We start from the raw sequence: 21,740 nt of genomic DNA, 5'->3' as shown, positions 1-21,740 counted from the left end.
TGAATATTGTGAGTCACTGACCCACGTTGCTGTTTACTGCCAGTTCCTCATAATGCTGAGAAGGTGGTGTCTTTTTGAGCCATTTGTTTGTCACAAGTGAGAGTGAGTTTGCTTGGCCATGTTAGCTAACAGCCAGTTATGTTGATGTAGGTATGGAGTCAGCTGTAGGCCGGACCATGTAAGGATGGCACGTTCAAGATCAGAGTGGTGCTGGAAAAGCACAGCAGGTCAGGCAGCGCCAGAGGAGCAGGAAAATTGACGTTTTGGGCAAAAGCCCTTCGTCAGGATTGAGGCTGGAGGGTTCGGGTGAAGAGATAAATGGGAGGGGGTGGGGCTGGGGAGAAGGTAGTTGAGAGTGCAATAGATGGATGGGGGTGGGGTTAAAGATGATAGGTCAGAGAGGACGGTGGAGCGGAGTGTTGGGAAGGAAGATTGACAGGTGGTCAATCCATCCCTGAAGCTTCCAACCTCATTCCTGATGAAGGGCTCCTGCCCGAAACGTTGATTTTCCTGCTTCTTGGTTGCTTGCCTGAGCTACTGTGCTTTCCAGCAACACTCTAATCTTGAGTCTAATCTCCAGCATCTGCAGTCCTCATGTTTGCCTAAGGATGGCAGGTTGCCTTGTTCCAAGGATAGTGAGCCAGTCAAATTTTTCACCACAATCCAACAGCTTCATGGTCACTCGGGCAGCTTTTATTTCTAGGTTTTGGAAACTTGAGCTTGAGTTTTCAGGGCCACAGGGAACTTGACCTCATGCCATCTTTGAGATGACTCATCCAGTAGTGTGGCCTCTAACCTCCTGTATTCTAGGGCTTTAGGTGGACGGTTATAATGGGAACAAGTGCTGAAGGGTAATGGAGTAATTTTGATTTCTATTTAGGCGAGGAACGTGGCTGAAAGCAATTAAACTGAAATCAGATCCCGTAAGAGCCAGGAGCGACCATGACTGACGTGGCACAGAAAGCCAAGGTGAGTCCAGAAAGGCTGTGTGTGAGCTAAACTCATCGGTGGTCAGGGTTTGTATCTCCTGCTCAAAAAGAATTAAGTAAATTTCTTCCGAAATCCTAGTGTGATTCAAGTTATACAGTGATATATGTCCTTGAACATGGCTGCATCTGCATGAATGTTTGCCAATCCATCCACTGAGTAAAGGCGTTAACCTGGAATTTAAGGAACATGTTTGTCACTGAGCAACAGATCCATCCTTTAATTCAGCTGTAATTTTAGGGGCATGTGTTGGAAGATATAACAGGAAAAGGTGGGACTTCTGTAACAGAGCTGGTACGGACATGATGGATCGAATAGCCCCCTTTTATACCATAATAGTTCTGTGATTCTGGGACATGGATAGAAGCAATACCGCACTAGTACAGTAGGAGGCACCCTCTCCTCTTCAAAAGGAATATGGACTGTAGAGAAAGAGAAATGATACTGTTGGCATCCAGTAGGGTCCCAATTGGCATTGCCAACCAACATCCCTCAGCCAGACCAATACAAAATGTTCAACCATAAATCACAAGAAGACACTAATAAAAATACGGGCCACTTGAAGTTGTATGGACATAAATAATGCAACACAGTCTGGTATTATTAATTTCCCTCACTAATCCTTAAATTATTTAGTGTTCTAATGATAAGAGCCTGTTCAGGGTTTGAAGCACACCTGCCTTATTCTGCAAATGATTTAGGCTTTCTAATCCGAGCCTAACCATTTGCTCTGCTGAGGACATTTGGTGTGTGAATGAAGTAATATTTCACAAGATAATGATACTCGGTGCGTTACTGTTATGTAGGATGAGAGGGTGAAGAGGGAAATATGCCATTATCATCCAGACTCACTCCCAAGAACAACTTGAGGAGATCTGTGCTGGAGGAGCCTGTGGATTTCGGTTATGTTGTGATGAACAGATTGATCCTCCTCCTGTTTGGACATATGAGGCAGGAGGTCCTATGCGATGGCGCAATCCTGAGTGTGTGAATTTGCTTCCTTTATTTTCCCTTCTCTGCCGCCGCCATGTCTCATCATTAACGCATTGGAACCCAAGTGTGAAGAAGCACAGTGGACAGCTTTCCTTCATTCTGAAAGACCAGTAGCAAGCTTCTCCCAATCATCAATCTCAATTCTGACATGCTTCAAGGAGGGTCTTGAGTGTCTTTGCCCCCACCCCCCACCCTCCCCTCCCTTGGAAAACTGGCCATTTGGGAGTTGGGACAATGAGTCTCAACCATCTGGGTCCAATCTGTTGTCGTTGTGGGTTTTTTTTTTCCCCAGGTGTTTTGCCTGAATGCTTGTGGAGATGTCCTCATGAAAGGCATTAGAGTTTTCCTTCCACTGAATGCGGCTGAGGTACTGCTGCTGGAGTTGCTCCAGCATCTTCATGTGCCACCGATACACAGCCCAGGAGTGTGATGAGAACACAAGAACTTCCATTGTCTTCTGGAGATCTTTGCTGTCATGTTGGTCCTCCCAGTCACTAGCAACCTATTTGAGAGAGGGAAGGACTCAGTATTTTCTAGGGTTTCGCCCTCAATATAAAGGTGGAATATCTGGATGACCAGGTGTGGGCTGATATGAGGTTTCTTTATGGCAACTTCCAAGGGCAGTGCGAGTTTCAATTCTGGAGAATTGAAGAGATCGAGAGGGGTTTACAAATCTGATGCAAAATGAGTGATGACAGTGCAGTCACTTATGATCTGTAGGTGATGCATATTTATGGGTTGTTGGTTTAATTTTGGAATGAAGGTGATTGAGGTTACATTATTTCATCTCAACAATGTCTCATACTGACAGAAGAGGAGTGTGATGTATTTTGAGATAAGTTGCCACTGTCAGGACGAATGAAGCCCATCACCAGGGCCAACTAGAGGGAAGAGGTGTGGGCTGGGATGAAGATGGTGCTAATTGTCAGGCTCCATGAATTTGATAGGGGAGGTGGGGGTTGGGGTGGAATGGAGGGTGTGGGGTGCGGTGGTGACTTACACTCACATAGCGACGCTCCCCCTCCCACATCTGTACACATCTATCCACCATTAAGAAGGCTTCCAAGCCCTCCACTTCTTCCTTTCACATGACCCAACCCAGTACCCTTCCACTGACACTCTCATTCGATTGGAGAATTGGTCCTCACCCTTAACAACTTCTCCTTCGAATCCTCCCACTTCCTCCAAACCAAAGGGGTAGCGATGCGCACCCGCATGGGCCCCAGCTATGCCTGCCTCTTCGTCGGGTACGTGGAACAGTCTATCTTCTGCAGCTATACCGGCACCATTCCCCACCTTCATTCTATCTCATGCTCCCATGAGGAGTTGAACAGTTCGTCAACTTTACCAACACCTTCTACCTCGACCTCAAGTTCACCTGGACCATCTCAGGCATCACCCTCCCGTTCCTAGACCTCTCCATCTCCATTTCCGGCGACCAACCAAACACAGATATCTACCACAAACCCACCGACTCCCACAACTATCGGGACTACTTCTCTTCCCACTCTGCCTCTTGTATTCCCAAATCCTCCGCTTCTGCTACATCTGCTCCGAAGGGGACCAGTTCCACCGTGGAACATCCCAGATGGCCTCCTTCTTCAAAGATCATAATTGCCCCTCCCACGTGGTCAACGATGCCCTCCAGCACATTTCCTTCACTTCCCGCACTTGAACCCCACCCTCCAATCGCAACAACTCCCCTGCTCCTCACCTTCCACCCCACCAACCTCGAGATACATTGCATCATCCTCCGCCATTTCTGCCACCTACAAACATACCCCACCACTAGGGATATCTTTCTCTCCCCACCCCAATCTTCATTTCGGAGAGACCATTCACTCCACGACTCCCTTGTCAGATCCAAGCACCCCCCACCCCAAACCCACCCCAAACCCACCTTCCCCTCCTGGCACCTTCCCCTGCCACTGCAAATCCTGCTCCCACACCTCCCCCACCCTCACCTCCATCCAAGGCCCCAAAGGATCCTTCCACATCCGACAGAGATTTACCTGCACATCCAAACACCTCACCTACTGTATCTATTGCACCTGATGTGGCCTCCTCCACATTGTGGAGACAGGATGTCTACTTGCGGATCATTTCAGAGAACATCGCTGGAACACCCTCAGCCACCAACCCCACCGCCCTGTGGCTGAACACTTCAACTCCCCCTCCCACTCCATCAAGGACATGCAGGTCCAGGGCCTCCTCCATCGCCAAATCCTAACCACCGACGCCTGAAGGAAGAACGGCTCATCTTCTGCCTTGGGACCCTCCAACCAGACAGGATCAATGTGGATTTTACCAGTTTCTTCATTGCACCTCCCCCCACCTTATCCCAGTCCCAAACTTCCAACTCAGCACTGCACTCTTGAGTGGTCCTACCTATCCATCTTCCTTCTCATCTATCTGCTCCACCTTCCTCTCCAACCTTCCCACCTCCCACCTTCATCTACCTATCACATTCTCAGCTACTTTTTCCGCCCAAGCCCCACTCACTCCCTCCCATTTATCTCTCAGCACCCCACCCCCCGGCCCACAAGCCTCATTCCTGAGACGTCGACTCCCCTGCTCCTCGGATGCTGCCTGACCTGCTGTGCTTTTCTCGACTCTAATCTCCAGCATGTGCAGTCCTCACTTTCGCTCCCTTCCATGAGGCCACCTCAGGGGGTAGTGAGTGAAAATACTCTAGGGTGGAGGGTGGATGCAGTCCCCTGAGGTACTGAGAAGTAGGAAGGGGCTGTGCTGAGTTTGTTGTTAGCCTCGACTGGGGAGTGTATGGTGGAGTATGTGGTAATGGCTGGGGAGGGGAAAGTGGAATGCTCGAGGATCATTAGGGTGGAAAAAGGGGATTTTGGGGCAGGGGAAGAATGGGAATGGGAAGCAGGTAAGTGAAGAGGGAAGAAAAGGGTTCCAAGGGGTAAGGAGGAAAAGGAAAGGGACCTTCAAGGTGGAGAAGGAGCAAGTCTGGGCAATGGAAGATGTGGAGGAGGGAGAATGGGGTTGAGTGTCATAGAGATGTACAGCACGGAAACAGACCTTTCGGTCTAACTCATCCACGCCGACCAGATATCCCAACCCAATCTAGTCCCACCTGCCAGCACCCGGCCCATATCCCTCCAAACCCTTCCTATTCATATACCCATCCAAATGCCTCTTAAATGTTGTAATTGTGCCGCCCTCCACCACTTCCTCTGGCAGCTCATTCCATACATGCAACACCCTCTGCGTGAAAAAGTTGCCCCTTAGGTCTCTTATATCTTTCCCCTCTCACCCTAAACTATGCCCTCTAGTTCTGGACTCCCCCAGCCTAAGGAAAAGACTTTGTCTATTTACCCTATCTATGCCCCTGATTATTTTATAATCCTCTATGGGGCTTGGGGGGGGGGGGGGGAGAAGATGGGGCTGGGGGGGTGGGGGGGGGGGAAGATGGGGCTGTGGTGGGCTGGGGGGGGAAGATGGGGCTTTGGGGGGGTGGGGGGAAGATGGGGCTGTGGTCGGGGAAGATGGGGCTGTGAGGGGGGGAAGATGGGGCTGTGAGGGGGGGGAAGATGGGGCTGTGAGGGGGGGGGAAGATGGGGCTGTGAGGGGGGGGAAGATGGGGCTGTGAGGGGGGGAAGATGGGGCTGTGAGGGGGGGAAGATGGGGGGGAAGATGGGGCTGTGAGGGGGGGAAGATGGGGGGGAAGATGGGGCTGTGAGGGGGGGGAAGATGGGGGGGAAGATGGGGCTGTGAGGGCGGGGAAGATGGGGCTGTGAGGGGGGGGAAGATGGGGCTGTGAGGGGGGGGAAGATGGGGCTGTGAGGGGGGGGAAGATGGGGGGAAGATGGGGCTGTGAGGGGGGGAAGATGGGGCTGTGAAGGGGGGGAAGATGGGGCTGTGAAGGGGGGGGAAGATGGGGCTGTGAGGGGGGGGAAGATGGGGCTGTGAGGGTGGGGAAGATGGGGCTGTGAGGGGGGGGGATGGGGCTGTGTGTGGGGGGGATGGGGCTGTGTGGGGGGGGGTGGGTCTGTGTGGGGGGGGTATGGGGCTGTGTGTGGGGGGGGGTGGGGCTATGTGGGGGGGGTGGGGCTGTGTGGGGGGGGATGGGGCTGTGTGGGGGGGATGGGGCTGTGTGGGGGGTGATGGGGCTGTGTGGGGGGGGGATGGGGCTGTGTGGGGGGGGGTGGGGCTGTGTGGGGGGGGTGGGGCTGTGTGGGGGGGGATGGGGCTGTGTGGGGGGGGATGGGGCTGTGTGGGGGGGATGGGGCTGTGTGGGGGGTGATGGGGCTGTGTGGGGGGGGGATGGGGCTGTGTGGGGGGGGGATGGGGCTGTGTGGGGGGGGATGGGGCTGTGTGGGGGGGTGATGGGGCTGTGTGGGGGGGGAATGGGGCTGTGTGGGGGGGGGGAATGGGGCTGTGTGGGGGGGGGAAATGGGGCTGTGTGGGGGGGGAAATGGGGCTGTGTGGGGGGGGAGTGGGGCTGTGTGGGGGGGGGAAGATGGGGCTGTGTGGGGGGGGGAAGATGGGGCTGTGTGGTGGGGGGGAAGATGGGGCTGTGTGGTGGGGGGGGGAAGATGGGGCTGTGTGGTGGGGGGGGAAGATGGGGCTGTGTGGTGGGGGGGAAGATGGGGCTGTGTGGTGGGGGGAAGATGGGGCTGTGTGGTCGGGGGGAAGATGGGGCTGTGAGGTCGGGGGGGAAGATGGGGTTGTGAGGGGGGGGGGGAAGATGGGGCTGTGGGGGGGGGGGGATGATGGGGCTGTGGGGGGGGGGAAGATGGGGCTGTGAGGGGGGGGGAGATGGGGCTGTGAGGGGGGGGGAAGATGGGGCTGTGAGGGAAGGGAAGATGGGGCTGTGAGGGGGGGGATGGGGCTGTGAGGGGGGGGAGATGGGGCTGTGGGGGGGGGAAGATGGGGCTGTGGGGGGGGGGAAGATGGGGCTGTGGGGGGGGAGGAAGATGGGGCTGTGGGGGGGGAGGAAGATGGGGCTGTGGGGGGGGGAAGATGGGGCTGTGGGGGGGGGAAGATGGGGCTGTGGGGGGGGAAGATGGGGCTGTGGGGGGGGAAGATGGGGCTGTGGGGGGGGGGGGGAGATGGGGCTGTGAGGGGGGAAGATGGGGCTGTGAGGGGGGGGGAAGATGGGGCTGTGAGGGGGGGGAAGATGGGGCTGTGTGGGGGGGGAAGATGGGGCTGTGAGGGGGGGGAAGATGGGGCTGTGGGGGGGGAAGATGGGGCTATGGGCGGGGGAAGATGGGGCTGTGGGGGGGGGGGAAGATGGGGCTGTTGGGGGGGGGAAGATGGGGCTGTGGGGGGGGGGGAAGATGGGGCTGTGGGCGGGGGGGGAAGATGGGGCTGTGAGGGGGCGGATGGGGCTGTGAGGGGGGGAAGATGGGGCTGTGAGGGGGGATGGGGCTGTGAGGGGGGATGGGGCTGTGAGGCGGGGGAGATGGGGCTGTGGGGGTGGGGGGTGGGGCTGTGAGGGGGGGGTGTGGTTGTGTGGGGGGGGAATGGGGCTGTGTGGGGGGGGGAATGGGGCTGTGTGGGGGGGGAGATGGGGCTGTGTGGGGGGGGAGATGGGGCTGTGTGGGGGGGGAGATGGGGCTGTGTGAGGGGGGGAGATGGGACAGTGTGGGGGGGGAGATGGGACTGTGTGGGAGGGGGAGATGGGACTGTGTGGGGGGGGAGATGGGCATGTGTGGGGGGGGAGATGGGACTGTGTGGGGGGGGGAGATGGGACTGTGTGGTGGGGGGAAGATGGGACTGTGTGGGGGGGGGGGGAAAGATGGGACTGTGTGGGGGGGGGAAGATGGGGCTGTGTGGGGGGGGGAGATGGGGCTGTGTGGGGGGGGGAAGATGGGGCTGTGTTGGGGGGGGAAGATGGGGCTGTGTGGGGGGGGGAAGATGGGGCTGTGTGGCGGGGGGAAGATGGGGCTGTGAGGGGGGGAGGATGGAGCTGTGTGGGGGGGGGGAGGATGGAGCTGTGTGGGGGGGGGGAAGATGGGACTGTGTGGAGGGGGAGGGAATGGGGAGGGAATGGGGCAGTGTGGGGGGAGGGAATGGGGCTGTGTGGGGGGAGGGAATGGGGCTGTGTGGGAGGGGGGAAAGGGCTGTGTGGGAGGGGGGAATAGGGCTGAGGGGGTAGGGAATGGGGCTGTGTGTGGGCAAGGGAATGGGGCTGTGTGGGGGCAAGGGAATGGGGCTGTGTGGGGGGAGGAAATGGGGCTGTGTGGGAGGAGGGAATGGGGCTGAGGGGGGGAGGGAATGGGGCTGAGGGGGGAGGGAATGGGGCTGTGTGGGGTGAGGGAATGGGGCTGTGAGGGGGGAGGGAATGGGGCTGTGAGGGGGGAGGGAATGGGGCTGTTGTGGGGAGGGAATGGGGCTGTTGTGGGGAGGGAATGGGGCTGTAGGGGGGAAGAATGGGCTGTGGTGAGGGAATTAAGCTGTGGTGGGGGGTGAGACTGGGGCTGTGGGGGGAGGGGGGGGAGACTGGGGCTGTGGGGGGAGGGGAGGGAAGGGGCGTGTGATGGGTGTGGTGAATGGGGCTGTGGGGGGAGGGAAGGGGCGTGTGGGGGGTGGGGTGAATGGGGCTGTGGGGGGAGGGAAGGGGCATGTGGGGGGTGGGGTGAATGGGGCTGTGGGGGGAGGGAAGGGGCATGTGGGGGGAGGGAAGGGGCGTGTGGGGGGTGGGGAGTGGGGAGAATGGGGCTGTGTGGGGGAGGTGGGGCTGTGTGGGGGGGGGTGGGGCTGTGTGCGGGGGTGGGGCTGTGTGGAGGGGGTGGGGCTGTGTGTGGGGGGGATGGGGCTGTGTGGGGGGGGATGGGGCTGTGTGGGGAGGGATGGGGCTGTGTGGGGGGGGTTGGGGCTGTGTGGGGGGGGTTGGGGCTGTGTGGGGGGGGGATGGGGCTGTGTGGGGGGGGATGGGGCTGTGTGGGGGGGGGGATGGGGCTGTGTGGGGGGGGGGATGGGGCTGTGTGGGGGGGGGATGGGGCTGTGTGGGGGGGGGGATGGGGCTGTGTGGGGGGGGGGATGGGGCTGTGTGGAGGGGGTGGGGCTGTGTGGGGGGGGGATGGGGCTGTGTGGGGGGGGATGGGGCTGTGTGGGGGGGGGATGGGGCTGTGTGGGGGGGGGATGGGGCTGTGTGGAGGGGGTGGGGCTGTGTGGGGGGGGATGGGGCTGTGTGGGGGGGGATGGGGCTGTGTGGGGGGGGGTGGGGCTGTGTGGGGGGGGATGGGGCTGTGTGGGGGGGGGGTGGGGCTGTGTGGGGGGGGATAGGGCTGTGTGGGGGGCGTGGGGCTGTGTGTGGGGGGTGATGGGGCTGTGTGGGGGGGGGATGGGGCTGTGTGGGGGGGGATGGGGCTGTGTGGGGGGGGATGGGGCTGTGTGGGGGGGGATGGGGCTGTGTGGGGGGGATGGGGCTGTGTGGGGGGGGAATGGGGCTGTGTGGGGGGGGGATGGGGCTGTGTGTGGGGAGGATGGGGCTGTGTGGGGGGGGTGGGGCTGTGTGGGGGGGGTATGGGGCTGTGTGTGGGGGGGTGGGGCTGTGTGGGGGGGGTGGGGTTGTGTGGGGGGGGATGGGGCTGTGTGGGGGGGATGGGGCTGTGTGGGGGGGATGGGGCTGTGTGGGGGGGGATGGGGCTGTGTGGCGTGGGGTGGGGCTGTGTGGGGGGGGTATGGGGCTGTGTGGGGGGGGTGGGGCTGTGTGGGGGGGGTGGGGCTGTGTGGGGGGGTGGGGCTGTGTGGGGGGGGTGGGGCTGTGTGGGGGGGTGGGGTTGTGTGGGGGGGGATGGGGCTGTTTGGGGGGGATGGGGCTGTGTGGGGGGGGATGGGGCTGTGTGGGGGGGGGATGGGGCTGTGTGGGGGGGGGGATGGGGCTGTGTGGAGGGGGTGGGGCTGTGTGGGGGGGGATGGGGCTGTGTGGGGGGGGATGGGGCTGTGTGGGGGGGGGATGGGGCTGTGTGGAGGGGGTGGGGCTGTGTGGGGGGGGATGGGGCTGTGTGGGGGGGGATGGGGCTGTGTGGGGGGGGGTGGGGCTGTGTGGGGGGGGATGGGGCTGTGTGGGGGGGGGGGTGGGGCTGTGTGGGGGGGGATAGGGCTGTGTGGGGGGCGTGGGGCTGTGTGTGGGGGGTGATGGGGCTGTGTGGGGGGGGGATGGGGCTGTGTGGGGGGGGATGGGGCTGTGTGGGGGGGGATGGGGCTGTGTGGGGGGGATGGGGCTGTGTGGGGGGGGAATGGGGCTGTGTGGGGGGGGGATGGGGCTGTGTGTGGGGAGGATGGGGCTGTGTGGGGGGGGTGGGGCTGTGTGGGGGGGGTATGGGGCTGTGTGTGGGGGGGTGGGGCTGTGTGGGGGGGGTGGGGTTGTGTGGGGGGGGATGGGGCTGTGTGGGGGGGATGGGGCTGTGTGGGGGGGATGGGGCTGTGTGGGGGGGGATGGGGCTGTGTGGCGTGGGGTGGGGCTGTGTGGGGGGGGTATGGGGCTGTGTGGGGGGGGTGGGGCTGTGTGGGGGGGGTGGGGCTGTGTGGGGGGGTGGGGCTGTGTGGGGGGGGTGGGGCTGTGTGGGGGGGTGGGGTTGTGTGGGGGGGGATGGGGCTGTTTGGGGGGGATGGGGCTGTGTGGGGGGGGATGGGGCTGTGTGGGGGGGGATGGGGCTGTGTGGCGTGGGGTGGGGCTGTGTGGGGGGGTATGGGGCTGTGTGGGGGGGGTGGGGCTGTGTGGGGGGGGGTGGGGCTGTGTGGGGGGTGGGGCTGTGTGGGGGGGGTGGGGCTGTGTGGGGGGGGTGGGGCTGTGTGGGGGGGGATGGGGCTGTGTGGGGGGGGATGTGGCTGTGTGGGGGGGGGATGTGGCTGTGTGGGGGGGGGGATGTGGCTGTGTGGGGGGGGATGGGGCTGTGTGGGGGTGGGGATGGGGCTGTGTGGGGGGGGATGGGGCTGTGTGGGGGGGGGGTGGGGCTGTGTGGGGGGGGTGGGGCTGTGTGGGGGGGGATGGGGCTGTGTGGGGGGGATGGGGCTGTGTGGGGGGGGATGGGGCTGTGTGGGGGGTGATGGGGCTGTGTGGGGGGGGGATGGGGCTGTGTGGGGGGGGATGGGGCTGTGTGGGGGGGGATGGGGCTGTGTGGGGGGGGGATGGGGCTGTGTGGGGGGGGGGAAATGGGGCTGTGTGTGGGGGGAGTGGGGCTGTGTGGGGGGGGGGAAGATGGGGCTGTGTGGGGGGGGGGAAGATGGGGCTGTGTGGTGGGGGGGAAGATGGGGCTGTGTGGTGGGGGGGAAGATGGGGCTGTGTGGTGGGGGGGAAGATGGGGCTGTGTGGTGGGGGGGGAACATGGGGCTGTGTGGTGGGGGGGGAAGATGGGGCTGTGTGGTGGGGGGGGAAGATGGGGCTGTGTGGTGGGGGGGAAGATGGGGCTGTGTGGTCGGGGGGAAGATGGGGCTGTGAGGGGGGGGGGAAGATGGGGCTGTGAGGGGGGGGGGATGATGGGGCTGTGGGGGGGGGGGGGAAGATGGGGCTGTGAGGGGGGGGGAAGATGGGGCTGTGAGGGGGGGGGAAGATGGGGCTGTGAGGGAAGGGAAGATGGGGCTGTGAGGGGGGGGATGGGGCTGTGAGGGGGGGGATGGGGCTGTGAGGGGGGCAGATGGGGCTGTGGGGGGGGGGGAAGATGGGGCTGTGGGGGGGAGGAAGATGGGGCTGTGGGGGGGGAGGAAGATGGGGCTGTGGGGGGGGAGGAAGATGGGGCTGTGGGGGGGGAAGATGGGGCTGTGGGGGGGGGGAAGATGGGGCTGTGAGGGGGGGGAAGATGGGGCTGTGTGGGGGGGGGAAGATGGGGCTGTGAGGGGGGGAAGATGGGGCTGTGGGGGGGCGGATGGGGCTGTGAGGGGGGGAAGATGGGGCTGTGAGGGGGGATGGGGCTGTGAGGGGGGATGGGGCTGTGAGGCGGGGGAGATGGGGCTGTGGGGGTGGGGGGTGGGGCTGTGAGGGGGGGGTGTGGTTGTGTGGGGGGGGAATGGGGCTGTGTGGGGGGGGGAATGGGGCTGTGTGGGGGGGGAGATGGGGCTGTGTGGGGGGGGAGATGGGGCTGTGTGGGGGGGGAGATGGGGCTGTGTGGGGGGGGAGATGGGGCTGTGTGAGGGGGGGAGATGGGACAGTGTGGGGGGGGAGATGGGACTGTGTGGGAGGGGGAGATGGGACTGTGTGGGGGGGGAGATGGGCATGTGTGGGGGGGGAGATGGGACTGTGTGGGGGGGGGAGATGGGACTGTGTGGTGGGGGGAAGATGGGACTGTGTGGGGGGGGGGGGGAAAGATGGGACTGTGTGGGGGGGGGAAGATGGGGCTGTGTGGGGGGGGGAGATGGGGCTGTGTGGGGGGGGGAAGATGGGGCTGTGTTGGGGGGGGAAGATGGGGCTGTGTGGGGGGGGGAAGATGGGGCTGTGTGGCGGGGGGAAGATGGGGCTGTGAGGGGGGGAGGATGGAGCTGTGTGGGGGGGGGGAGGATGGAGCTGTGTGGGGGGGGGGGAAGATGGGACTGTGTGGAGGGGGAGGGAATGGGGAGGGAATGGGGCAGTGTGGGGGGAGGGAATGGGGCTGTGTGGGGGGAGGGAATGGGGCTGTGTGGGAGGGGGGAAAGGGCTGTGTGGGAGGGGGGAATAGGGCTGAGGGGGTAGGGAATGGGGCTGTGTGTGGGCAAGGGAATGGGGCTGTGTGGGGGCAAGGGAATGGGGCTGTGTGGGGGGAGGAAATGGGGCTGTGTGGGAGGAGGGAATGGGGCTGAGGGGGGGAGGGAATGGGGCTGAGGGGGGAGGGAATGGGGCTGTGTGGGGTGAGGGAATGGGGCTGTGAGGGGGGAGGGAATGGGGCTGTGAGGGGGGAGGGAATGGGGCTGTTGTGGGGAGGGAATGGGGCTGTTGTGGGGAGGGAATGGGGCTGTAGGGGGGAAGAATGGGCTGTGGTGAGGGAATTAAGCTGTGGTGGGGGGTGAGACTGGGGCTGTGGGGGGAGGGGGGGGAGACTGGGGCTGTGGGGGGAGGGGAGGGAAGGGGCGTGTGATGGGTGTGGTGAATGGGGCTGTGGGGGGAGGGAAGGGGCGTGTGGGGGGTGGGGTGAATGGGGCTGTGGGGGGAGGGAAGGGGCATGTGGGGGGAGGGAAGGGGCGTGTGGGGGGTGGGGAGTGGGGAGAATGGGGCTGTGTGGGGGAGGTGGGGCTGTGTGGGGGGGGGTGGGGCTGTGTGCGGGGGTGGGGCTGTGTGGAGGGGGTGGGGCTGTGTGTGGGGGGGATGGGGCTGTGTGGGGGGGGATGGGGCTGTGTGGGGAGGGATGGGGCTGTGTGGGGGGGGTTGGGGCTGTGTGGGGGGGGTTGGGGCTGTGTGGGGGGGGGATGGGGCTGTGTGGGGGGGGATGGGGCTGTGGGGGGGGGATGGGGCTGTGTGGGGGGGGGATGGGGCTGTGTGGGGGGGGGATGGGGCTGTGTGGGGGGGGGGATGGGGCTGTGTGGGGGGGGGGATGGGGCTGTGTGGAGGGGGTGGGGCTGTGTGGGGGGGGGATGGGGCTGTGTGGGGGGGGATGGGGCTGTGTGGGGGGGGGATGGGGCTGTGTGGGGGGGGGATGGGGCTGTGTGGAGGGGGTGGGGCTGTGTGGGGGGGGATGGGGCTGTGTGGGGGGGGATGGGGCTGTGTGGGGGGGGGTGGGGCTGTGTGGGGGGGGATGGGGCTGTGTGGGGGGGGGGGTGGGGCTGTGTGGGGGGGGATAGGGCTGTGTGGGGGGCGTGGGGCTGTGTGTGGGGGGTGATGGGGCTGTGTGGGGGGGGGATGGGGCTGTGTGGGGGGGGATGGGGCTGTGTGGGGGGGGATGGGGCTGTGTGGGGGGGGATGGGGCTGTGTGGGGGGGATGGGGCTGTGTGGGGGGGGAATGGGGCTGTGTGGGGGGGGGATGGGGCTGTGTGTGGGGAGGATGGGGCTGTGTGGGGGGGGTGGGGCTGTGTGGGGGGGGTATGGGGCTGTGTGTGGGGGGGTGGGGCTGTGTGGGGGGGGTGGGGTTGTGTGGGGGGGGATGGGGCTGTGTGGGGGGGATGGGGCTGTGTGGGGGGGGGATGGGGCTGTGTGGGGGGGGGGATGGGGCTGTGTGGAGGGGGTGGGGCTGTGTGGGGGGGGATGGGGCTGTGTGGGGGGGGATGGGGCTGTGTGGGGGGGGGATGGGGCTGTGTGGGGGGGGGATGGGGCTGTGTGGAGGGGGTGGGGCTGTGTGGGGGGGGATGGGGCTGTGTGGGGGGGGATGGGGCTGTGTGGGGGGGGGTGGGGCTGTGTGGGGGGGGATGGGGCTGTGTGGGGGGGGGGTGGGGCTGTGTGGGGGGGGATAGGGCTGTGTGGGGGGCGTGGGGCTGTGTGTGGGGGGTGATGGGGCTGTGTGGGGGGGGGATGGGGCTGTGTGGGGGGGGATGGGGCTGTGTGGGGGGGGATGGGGCTGTGTGGGGGGGATGGGGCTGTGTGGGGGGGGAATGGGGCTGTGTGGGGGGGGGATGGGGCTGTGTGTGGGGAGGATGGGGCTGTGTGGGGGGGGTGGGGCTGTGTGGGGGGGGTATGGGGCTGTGTGTGGGGGGGTGGGGCTGTGTGGGGGGGGTGGGGTTGTGTGGGGGGGGATGGGGCTGTGTGGGGGGGATGGGGCTGTGTGGGGGGGATGGGGCTGTGTGGGGGGGGATGGGGCTGTGTGGCGTGGGGTGGGGCTGTGTGGGGGGGGTATGGGGCTGTGTGGGGGGGGTGGGGCTGTGTGGGGGGGGTGGGGCTGTGTGGGGGGGTGGGGCTGTGTGGGGGGGGTGGGGCTGTGTGGGGGGGTGGGGTTGTGTGGGGGGGGATGGGGCTGTTTGGGGGGGATGGGGCTGTGTGGGGGGGGATGGGGCTGTGTGGGGGGGGATGGGGCTGTGTGGCGTGGGGTGGGGCTGTGTGGGGGGGTATGGGGCTGTGTGGGGGGGGTGGGGCTGTGTGGGGGGGGGTGGGGCTGTGTGGGGGGTGGGGCTGTGTGGGGGGGGTGGGGCTGTGTGGGGGGGGATGGGGCTGTGTGGGGGGGGATGTGGCTGTGTGGGGGGGGGATGTGGCTGTGTGGGGGGGGGGATGTGGCTGTGTGGGGGGGGATGGGGCTGTGTGGGGGTGGGGATGGGGCTGTGTGGGGGGGGATGGGGCTGTGTGGGGGGGGGTGGGGCTGTGTGGGGGGGGTGGGGCTGTGTGGGGGGGGATGGGGCTGTGTGGGGGGGATGGGGCTGTGTGGGGGGGGATGGGGCTGTGTGGGGGGTGATGGGGCTGTGTGGGGGGGGGATGGGGCTGTGTGGGGGGGGATGGGGCTGTGTGGGGGGGGATGGGGCTGTGTGGGGGGGGGATGGGGCTGTGTGGGGGGGGGGAAATGGGGCTGTGTGTGGGGGGGAGTGGGGCTGTGTGGGGGGGGGGGAAGATGGGGCTGTGTGGGGGGGGGGAAGATGGGGCTGTGTGGTGGGGGGGAAGATGGGGCTGTGTGGTGGGGGGGAAGATGGGGCTGTGTGGTGGGGGGGGAACATGGGGCTGTGTGGTGGGGGGGGAAGATGGGGCTGTGTGGTGGGGGGGGAAGATGGGGCTGTGTGGTGGGGGGGAAGATGGGGCTGTGTGGTCGGGGGGAAGATGGGGCTGTGAGGGGGGGGGGAAGATGGGGCTGTGAGGGGGGGGGGGATGATGGGGCTGTGGGGGGGGGGGGGAAGATGGGGCTGTGAGGGGGGGGGAAGATGGGGCTGTGAGGGGGGGGGAAGATGGGGCTGTGAGGGAAGGGAAGATGGGGCTGTGAGGGGGGGGATGGGGCTGTGAGGGGGGGGATGGGGCTGTGAGGGGGGCAGATGGGGCTGTGGGGGGGGGGGAAGATGGGGCTGTGGGGGGGAGGAAGATGGGGCTGTGGGGGGGGAGGAAGATGGGGCTGTGGGGGGGGAGGAAGATGGGGCTGTGGGGGGGGAAGATGGGGCTGTGGGGGGGGGGAAGATGGGGCTGTGAGGGGGGGGAAGATGGGGCTGTGTGGGGGGGGGAAGATGGGGCTGTGAGGGGGGGAAGATGGGGCTGTGGGGGGGGGGGGAAGATGGGGCAGTGAGGGGGGGGAAAATGGGGCTGTGGGGGGGGGGGAAGATGGGGCTGTGGGGGGGGGGAAGATGGGGCTGTGGGGGGGGGGGGAAGATGGGGCTGTGAGGGGGGGGAAGATGGGGCTGTGAGGGGGCGGATGGGGCTGTGAGGGGGGGGGAAGATGGGGCTGTGAGGGGGGATGGGGCTGTGAGGGGGGATGGGGCTGTGAGGCGGGGGAGATGGGGCTGTGGGGGTGGGGGGTGGGGCTGTGAGGGGGGGGTGTGGTTGTGTGGGGGGGGAATGGGGCTGTGTGTGGGGGGGAATGGGGCTGTGTGGGGGGGGAATGGGGCTGTGGGGGGGGGGGGAATGGGGCTGTGTGGGGGGGGAGATGGGGCTGTGTGGGGGGGGAGATGGGGCTGTGTGGGGGGGGGAGATGGGGCTGTGTGAGGGGGGGAGATGGGACAGTGTGGGGGGGGAGATGGGACTGTGTGGGGGGGGGAGATGGGACTGTGTGGGGGGGGAGATGGGCATGTGTGGGGGGGGAGATGGGACTGTGTGGGGGGGGGGAGATGGGACTGTGTGGTGGGGGGAAGATGGGACTGTGTGGGGGGGGGGAAGATGGGACTGTGTGGGGGGGGAAGATGGGGCTGTGTGGGGGGGGGAGATGGGGCTGTGTGGGGGGGGGAAGATGGGGCTGTGTGGGGGGGGGAAGATGGGGCTGTGTGGGGGGGGGGGAAGATGGGGCTGTGTGGCGGGGGGAAGATGGGGCTGTGAGAGGGGGAGGATGGAGCTGTGTGGGGGGGGGGGGAGGATGGAGCTGTGTGGGGGGGGGGAAGATGGGACAGTGTGGAGGGGGAGGGAATGGGGAGGGAATGGGGCAGTGTGGGGGGAGGGAATGGGGCTGTGTGGGGGGAGGGAATGGGGCTGTGTGGGAGGGGGGAAAGGGCTGTGTGGGAGGGGGGAATAGGGCTGAGGGGGTAGGGAATGGGGCTGTGTGTGGGCAAGGGAATGGGGCTGTGTGGGGGCAAGGGAATGGGGCTGTGTGGGGGGAGGAAATGGGGCTGTGTGGGAAGAGGGAATGGGGCTGAGGGGGGGAGGGAATGGGGCTGTGTGGGGTGAGGGAATGGGGCTGTGAGGGGGGAGGGAATGGGGCTGTGAGGGGGGAGGGAATGGGGCTGTTGTGGGGAGGGAATGGGGCTGTTGTGGGGAGGGAATGGGGCTGTAGGGGGGAAGAATGGGCTGTGGTGAGGGAATTAAGCTGTGGTGGGGGGTGAGACTGGGGCTGTGGGGGGAGGGGGGGGAGACTGGGGCTGTGGGGGGAGGGGAGGGAAGGGGCGTGTGATGGGTGTGGTGAATGGGGCTGTGGGGGGAGGGAAGGGGCGTGTGGGGGGTGGGGTGAATGGGGCTGTGGGGGGAGGGAAGGGGCATGTGGGGGGTGGGGTGAATGGGGCTGTGGGGGGAGGGAAGGGGCGTGTGGGGGGTGGGGAGTGGGGAGAATGGGGCTGTGTGGGGGAGGTGGGGCTGTGTGGGGGGGGGTGGGGCTGTGTGGGGGGGGTGGGGCTGTGTGCGGGGGTGGGGCTGTGTGGAGGGGGTGGGGCTGTGTGTGGGGGGGATGGGGCTGTGTGGGGGGGATGGGGCTGTGTGGGGGGGGTGGGGCTGTGTGGGGGGGGGATGGGGCTGTGTGGGGGGGGGATGGGGCTGTGTGGGGGGGATGGGGCTGTGTGGGGGGGGGGATGGGGCTGCGTGGGGGGGGGATGGGGCTGTGTGGGGGGGGGATGGGGCTGTGTGGGGGGGGATGGGGCTGTGTGGGGGGGGATGGGGCTGTGTGGGGGGGGAATGGGGCTGTGTGGGGGGGGGATGGGGCTGTGTGTGGGGGGGATGGGGCTGTGTGGGGGGGGTGCGGCTGTGTGGGGGGGTATGGGGCTGTGTGTGGGGGGGGTGGGGCTGTGTGGGGGGGGTGGGGCTGTGTAGGGGGGGATGGGGCTGTGTGGGGGGGGGATGGGGCTGTGTGGGGGGGGGATGGGGCTGTGTGGGGGGGGGATGGGGCTGTGTGGGGGGGGATGGGGCTGTGTGGGGGGGGAATGGGGCTGTGTGTGGGGGGGATGGGACTGTGTGGGGGGGGTGGGGCTGTGTGGGGGGGTATGGGGCTATGTGGGGGGGTATGGGGCTGTGTGGGGGGGTGGGGCTGTGTGGGGGAGTATGGGGCTGTGTGTGGGGGGGGTGGGGCTGTGTGGGGGGGGTGGGGCTGTGTGGGGGGGGATGGGGCTGTGTGGGGGGGGGGTGGGGCTGTGTGGCGGGGGGTGGGGCTGTGTGGGGGGGTATGGGGCTGTGTGGGGGGGGGGTGGGGCTGTGTGGGGGGGGATGGGGCTGTGTGGGGGGGGATGGGGCTGTGTGGGGGGGGATGGGGCTGTGTGGGGGGGGGATGTGGCTGTGTGGGGGGGGATGGGGCTGTGTGGGGGGGGGGATGTGGCTGTGTGGGGGGGGATGGGGCTGTGTGGGGGGGGATGGCGCTGTGTGGGGGGGAATGGGGCTGTGTGTGGGGGGGAATGGGGCTGTGTGGGGGGGAATGGGGCTGTGTGGGGGGGGGAATGGGGCTGTGTGGGGGGGGGAATGGGGCTGTGTGGGGGGGGGAATGGGGCTGTGTGGGGGGGAATGGGGCTGTGTGGGGGGGGGAATGGGGCTGTGTGGGGGGGGAATGGGGCTGTGTGGGGGGGGAATGGGGCTGTGTGGGGGGGAATGGGGCTGTGTTGGGGGGGGAAGATGGGGCTGTGTGGTGGGGGGGGAAGATGGGGCTGTGTGGTGGGGGGGAAGATGGGGCTGTGTGGTCGGGGGGAAGATGGGGCTGTGAGGGGGGGGGGAAGATGGGGCTGTGGGGGCGGGGGAAGATGGGGCTGTGGGGGGGGGAAGATGGGGCTGTGAGGGGGGGGGAAATGGGGCTGTGATGTGGGGGAAGATGGGGCTGTGAGGGGGGGGGAAGATGGGGCTGTGAGGTGGGGGGGGGAAGATGGGGCTGTGAGGTGGGGGAAGATGGGGCTGTGAGGGGGGGGAAGATGGGGCTGTGAGGGGAGGGGATAGGGCTGTGAGGGGGGGGATGGGGCTGTGTGGGGGGGGGATGGGGCTGTGAGGGGGGGGGAAGATGGGGCTGTGTGGGGGGGGGTAAAGGGCTGTGTGGGAGGGGGGAATAGGGCTGAGGGGGTAGGGAATGGGGCTGTGTGTGGGCAAGGGAATGGGGCTGTGTGGGGGCTAGGGAATGGGGCTGTGTGGGGGGAGGAAATGGGGCTGTGTGGGAGGAGGGAATGGGGCTGAGGGGGGGAGGGAATGGGGCTGAGAGGGGAGGGAATGGGGCTGAGGGGGGAGGGAATGGGGCTGTGTGGGGTGAGGGAATGGGGCTGTGTGGGGTGAGGGAATGGGGCTGTGAGGGGGGAGGGAATGGGGCTGTGAGGGGGGAGGGAATGGGGCTGTGAGGGGGGGGAGATGGGGCTGTGAGGGGAGGGGGAAGATGGGGCTGTGAGGGGTGGGAAGATGGGGCTGTGAGGGGGGGGATAATGGGGCTGTGGGGGGGGGGAAGATGGGGCTGTGGGGGGGGGGAGGAAGATGGGGCTGTGAGGGGGGGAGGAAGATGGGGCTGTGAGGGGGAGGAAGATGGGGCTGTGAGGGGGGGGAAGATGGGGCTCTGTGGGGGGGAGGAATGGGGCAGTGTGGGGGGAGAGAATGGGGCTGTGTGGGGGGAGGGAATGGGGCTGTGTGGGGGGAGGGAATGGGGCTGTGTGGGAGGGGGGAATGGGGCTGTGTGGGGGGAGGGAATGGGGCTGTGTGGGGGGAGGGAATGGGGCTGTGTGGGGGGAGGGAATGGGGCTGTGTGGGAGGGAATGGGGCTGTGTGGGAGGGGAGGGAATGGGGCTGTGTGGGGGGGAAGGGAATGGGGCTGTGAGCGGCGAGGGAATGGGGCTGTGAGCGGGGAGGGAATGGGGCTGTTGGGGGGAGGGAATGGGGCTTTGGGAGGGAATGGGGCTGTTGGGGGGAGGGAATGGGGCTGTGGGGGGGGGAATGGGGCTGTGTGGGGGGGGGAATGGGGCTGTGTGGGGGGGGAATGGGGCTGTGTGGGGGGGGAATGGGGCTGTGTGGGGGGGAATGGGGCTGTGTTGGGGGGGAATGGGGCTGTGTGGGGGGGGGAATGGGGCTGTGTGGGGGGGGGAATGGGGCTGTGTGGGGGGGAATGGGGCTGTGTGGGGGGGGGGAATGGGGCTGTGTGGGGGGGGAATGGGGCTGTGTGGGGGGGGAATGGGGCTGTGTGGGGGGGAATGGGGCTGTGTTGGGGGGGGAAGATGGGGCTGTGTGGTGGGGGGGGAAGATGGGGCTGTGTGGTGGGGGGGAAGATGGGGCTGTGTGGTCGGGGGGAAGATGGGGCTGTGAGGGGGGGGGGAAGATGGGGCTGTGGGGGGGGGGGGAAGATGGGGCTGTGGGGGGGGGAAGATGGGGCTGTGAGGGGGGGGGGAAATGGGGCTGTGATGTGGGGGAAGATGGGGCTGTGAGGGGGGGGGAAGATGGGGCTGTGAGGTGGGGGGGGGAAGATGGGGCTGTGAGGTGGGGGAAGATGGGGCTGTGAGGGGGGGGAAGATGGGGCTGTGAGGGGAGGGGATAGGGCTGTGAGGGGGGGGATGGGGCTGTGTGGGGGGGGGATGGGGCTGTGTGGGGGGGGGGATGGGGCTGTGTGGGGGGGGGTAAAGGGCTGTGTGGGAGGGGGGAATAGGGCTGAGGGGGTAGGGAATGGGGCTGTGTGTGGGCAAGGGAATGGGGCTGTGTGGGGGCTAGGGAATGGGGCTGTGTGGGGGGAGGAAATGGGGCTGTGTGGGAGGAGGGAATGGGGCTGAGGGGGGGAGGGAATGGGGCTGAGAGGGGAGGGAATGGGGCTGAGGGGGGAGGGAATGGGGCTGTGTGGGGTGAGGGAATGGGGCTGTGTGGGGTGAGGGAATGGGGCTGTGAGGGGGGAGGGAATGGGGCTGTGAGGGGGGAGGGAATGGGGCTGTGAGGGGGGGGAGATGGGGCTGTGAGGGGAGGGGGAAGATGGGGCTGTGAGGGGTGGGAAGATGGGGCTGTGAGGGGGGGGATAATGGGGCTGTGGGGGGGGGGAAGATGGGGCTGTGGGGGGGGGGAGGAAGATGGGGCTGTGAGGGGGGGAGGAAGATGGGGCTGTGAGGGGGAGGAAGATGGGGCTGTGAGGGGGGGGAAGATGGGGCTCTGTGGGGGGGAGGAATGGGGCAGTGTGGGGGGAGAGAATGGGGCTGTGTGGGGGGAGGGAATGGGGCTGTGTGGGGGGAGGGAATGGGGCTGTGTGGGAGGGGGGAATGGGGCTGTGTGGGGGGAGGGAATGGGGCTGTGTGGGGGGAGGGAATGGGGCTGTGTGGGGGGAGGGAATGGGGCTGTGTGGGAGGGAATGGGGCTGTGTGGGAGGGGAGGGAATGGGGCTGTGTGGGGGGGAAGGGAATGGGGCTGTGAGCGGCGAGGGAATGGGGCTGTGAGCGGGGAGGGAATGGGGCTGTTGGGGGGAGGGAATGGGGCTTTGGGAGGGAATGGGGCTGTTGGGGGGAGGGAATGGGGCTGTGGGGGGGGGAATGGGGCTGTGTGGGGGGGGGAATGGGGCTGTGTGGGGGGGGAATGGGGCTGTGTGGGGGGGGAATGGGGCTGTGTGGGGGGGAATGGGGCTGTGTTGGGGGGGAATGGGGCTGTG

General features: G+C 66.0%; 1 protein-coding gene across 7 annotated transcripts in view; it reads left to right on the top strand.

The window, feature by feature from the left end:
• The window catches only part of nexn (nexilin (F actin binding protein)), a 127,945-nt gene that overhangs the window by 50,279 nt on the left and 55,926 nt on the right, over nt 1-21,740 (top strand). For all 7 annotated transcript variants that reach the window (XM_087990410.1, XM_043698696.2, XM_043698700.2 and 4 more), the window contains one exon: nt 881-969. In XM_087990410.1, coding sequence (XP_087846536.1) covers nt 943-969 — 27 coding nt within the window. In that variant the 5' untranslated portion in view covers nt 881-942. The remainder of the gene's footprint in view (nt 1-880; nt 970-21,740) is intronic.

This window comes from Chiloscyllium plagiosum, unplaced genomic scaffold (assembly GCF_037043375.1).
Source record: "Chiloscyllium plagiosum isolate Xiang-an unplaced genomic scaffold, Cpla_swu_hap1 HiC_scaffold_9, whole genome shotgun sequence".
Classification (NCBI taxonomy): domain Eukaryota; kingdom Metazoa; phylum Chordata; class Chondrichthyes; order Orectolobiformes; family Hemiscylliidae; genus Chiloscyllium; species Chiloscyllium plagiosum.
The sequence above is the reverse complement of the archived record's forward strand: the minus strand, read 5'-3'. Positions and strand labels throughout refer to the sequence as shown.